General features: G+C 48.5%; 1 protein-coding gene across 1 annotated transcript in view; it reads left to right on the top strand.

Annotated features, from left to right (window-relative positions):
• The window catches only part of tfr2 (transferrin receptor 2), a 13,178-nt gene that overhangs the window by 6,225 nt on the left and 4,507 nt on the right, over window positions 1-2,446 (top strand). The window contains exons 15-17 of the mRNA XM_015404732.1: window positions 275-499; window positions 576-716; window positions 2,252-2,443. Of these exons, the coding sequence (XP_015260218.1) occupies window positions 275-499; window positions 576-716; window positions 2,252-2,443 (558 nt within the window). The remainder of the gene's footprint in view (window positions 1-274; window positions 500-575; window positions 717-2,251; window positions 2,444-2,446) is intronic.

Genomic DNA, 2,446 nt, shown 5'->3' with positions numbered 1-2,446 from the left:
GAAACGTCCTGAATGTTCAGTCCTCTGTACGTCCAGACCTTAGTTACAGTTCAGAGAGAAATGTTCTGATCACTATCATGGTGAAAACAAGCTGCCTCCATAGAGACAGCAGGACTACACTCAGCTGAGGACATACGGCTGGAGGACAGGGGACATGATTTAAGTCTTGGACTCTGATGAGACAGACCTTCTGCAGGTCTTCACACGTCAGTCAGTTTCAATCAGTTTCACTTCCTGTTAGATGATTTCATCATCATCATCATTGCTTCCTCAGGAGCGAGCGTATCCTTTCCTCAACACACCGTTGGACACCGTCCCACGCCTTCAGGAGGTCCTGGGGGGCCGGCTGGGGGTCACTGGGAGAAAGCTGGGTGAACTGGTGGGGGAAATGGTCCTGCGGTTGGTCCATGACCACATCCTGCCTCTACGTATCACTTCCTACGCTCAGACGGTGCTGCAGTTCAGCGCTCACCTCAACAAGCACTCTGCTGAGCTGCAGGTACGTCCTGATGTTCTCCAGGAGGACAGGAGTGATGTCTCAGTGAATGTCTCCTCTGTCCTCCATGTGTCTCCAGGCCAGAGGTGTTTCTCCTCAGTGGCTGTTCAGCGCTAGAGGAGATTACAGCAGAGCCGCAGAGACGCTGCAGAGAGCCATCGACAACAGCGACCTGCATGACCCCACCACGGCGCGGCTCTACAACACGCGCATCATGAAGGTATGAGCGCTGGCCTCAACATCTATTATAGATTTATATCTATGAGGTCATTACCTGGATGGTGCCACTGCAGCAGCATTATGGCAGCATGAGGACAGTTTATTCCACTGGAAACCATTAAGGTTAGAAAGTAGGAGAAAACATCAGCAGTGATGTCATCATTAAACTGGATACCAGTTTATACCAGTTAGAGGAAGCAGCTGTCATGAAGCAGAAGGATGGAGATCTGCTCCCCCAGAGAGGAAGGTCCTCTGGTAGGAGGAGGAGTTTCAGGAAGTTCATTCAATCAAACTCTGAAGGCGTCACTGAGGAAGAGGATGGGATCCATCCTACCTTCATCAGCCTGAAGGTTGACCTCAGGCGGAAACATCAATATGTTAAAGAGGACTTTATGTCCCCCAGAAGGTGGTTACTCCTCTGAGCTTCTGGTTCTTTTCCTGGGAGGAAGCTCCTTGGTTTAACGTCTCTTAACTCATAACTTGGTAAATCTCTATAAAAGATCTAAAAACAGGAGTAAAGATTAACAGAGTTTAATCCAGATCAGATCATTAAAGGACAGAGAAACTGCTTGGAGTCGGCGCAGCTGTAGGTTCAGGTCATCAGTACGCCATGGCAACCAGGAAATTAGCCCTGAAGGTCATTTCCTGCTTCTAATACCTCATGAGTCTCTGTGTTGCATCAGGTTGATGCTTTGCTGTTCCTGTCAGCAACCATCCATGCCCTGACCTCTGACCTCTACGCCTCAGGATTACAGATAGCTCTCCTTTATCAGTCAGACTGCAGGATGTATCATTATTCTGTGATTACTGTAAAGACAAAAAGACTGACCTCATTAGATAGAGATCCACGATGTGACCCACCAGGTGAAGGAAGGATTCACCCCATCTAACCTGGTTAACAGATTATACTCAGGATTAATAAAGAATAAACCCAACAATTCCCCCTGATAAGTTACTGTTTTTACATCAAACACTAAAACTGACACTTCCCTTAAAGCACCAGGTGACTCAGAGAGCGTCCATCGTTGGGACACCCCCCCTCCCATAGCAATATCCCCCAACCCTGGAGTATAATTTCACTCCACACCCCAATATTCCCTGATTCATCAGCATCACTGATGGACCAACCTCAGCTGCTGCTGCTGCTCATCCAGAGGTTGGTGAGCAGCTGCCTTCTGTAACTCTAAGCAACTTCTTTGATCTGACTAAGATTATAAGATTCTATCTTAATCTGTATTCATGTCTCCTGGTTATTTAATACATAATGAGATGTTATTTAAAGTGATTTCTTCTCAGCTAAAGAACCAGAGAGAGAAGAAGAGGTGGAAACCCAGAACTTTCCTTAGAACGTTCTTGGACTGACAGTCTGAGGTGAAGGTCCATCGGTTTAGATAAATGGACCAGATAGCATCTAACATCCCAGAGATTATTCACCAGAGGGCAGGGGTTAAGGTGGTCTCTGTGAGACCTTAACTCTGGATCCTGCATGTGGACAGATGTTCATCCAGATGCTCCTGCCTCCCTGTCTGTCTCCAGGTGGAGTACTACTTCCTGTCCCAGTACGTGTCCGCCATGGAGACGCCGTTCCGCCATGTGATCCATGGGCGTGGTAACCACACTCTGAGCGCGCTGACGGAGCATCTGACCCTGCTGACCTCTGACCCCGGGCGCTTTGATGAGGGTCGATTCAGACGTCAGCTGGCCCTGTTCACCTGGACGCTGCAGGGGGCC

This window comes from Cyprinodon variegatus, unplaced genomic scaffold, assembly GCF_000732505.1.
Source record: "Cyprinodon variegatus isolate N-32 unplaced genomic scaffold, C_variegatus-1.0 Scaffold1845, whole genome shotgun sequence".
NCBI lineage: Eukaryota > Metazoa > Chordata > Actinopteri > Cyprinodontiformes > Cyprinodontidae > Cyprinodon > Cyprinodon variegatus.
This window is presented reverse-complemented; position numbering and strand designations above follow the sequence as displayed.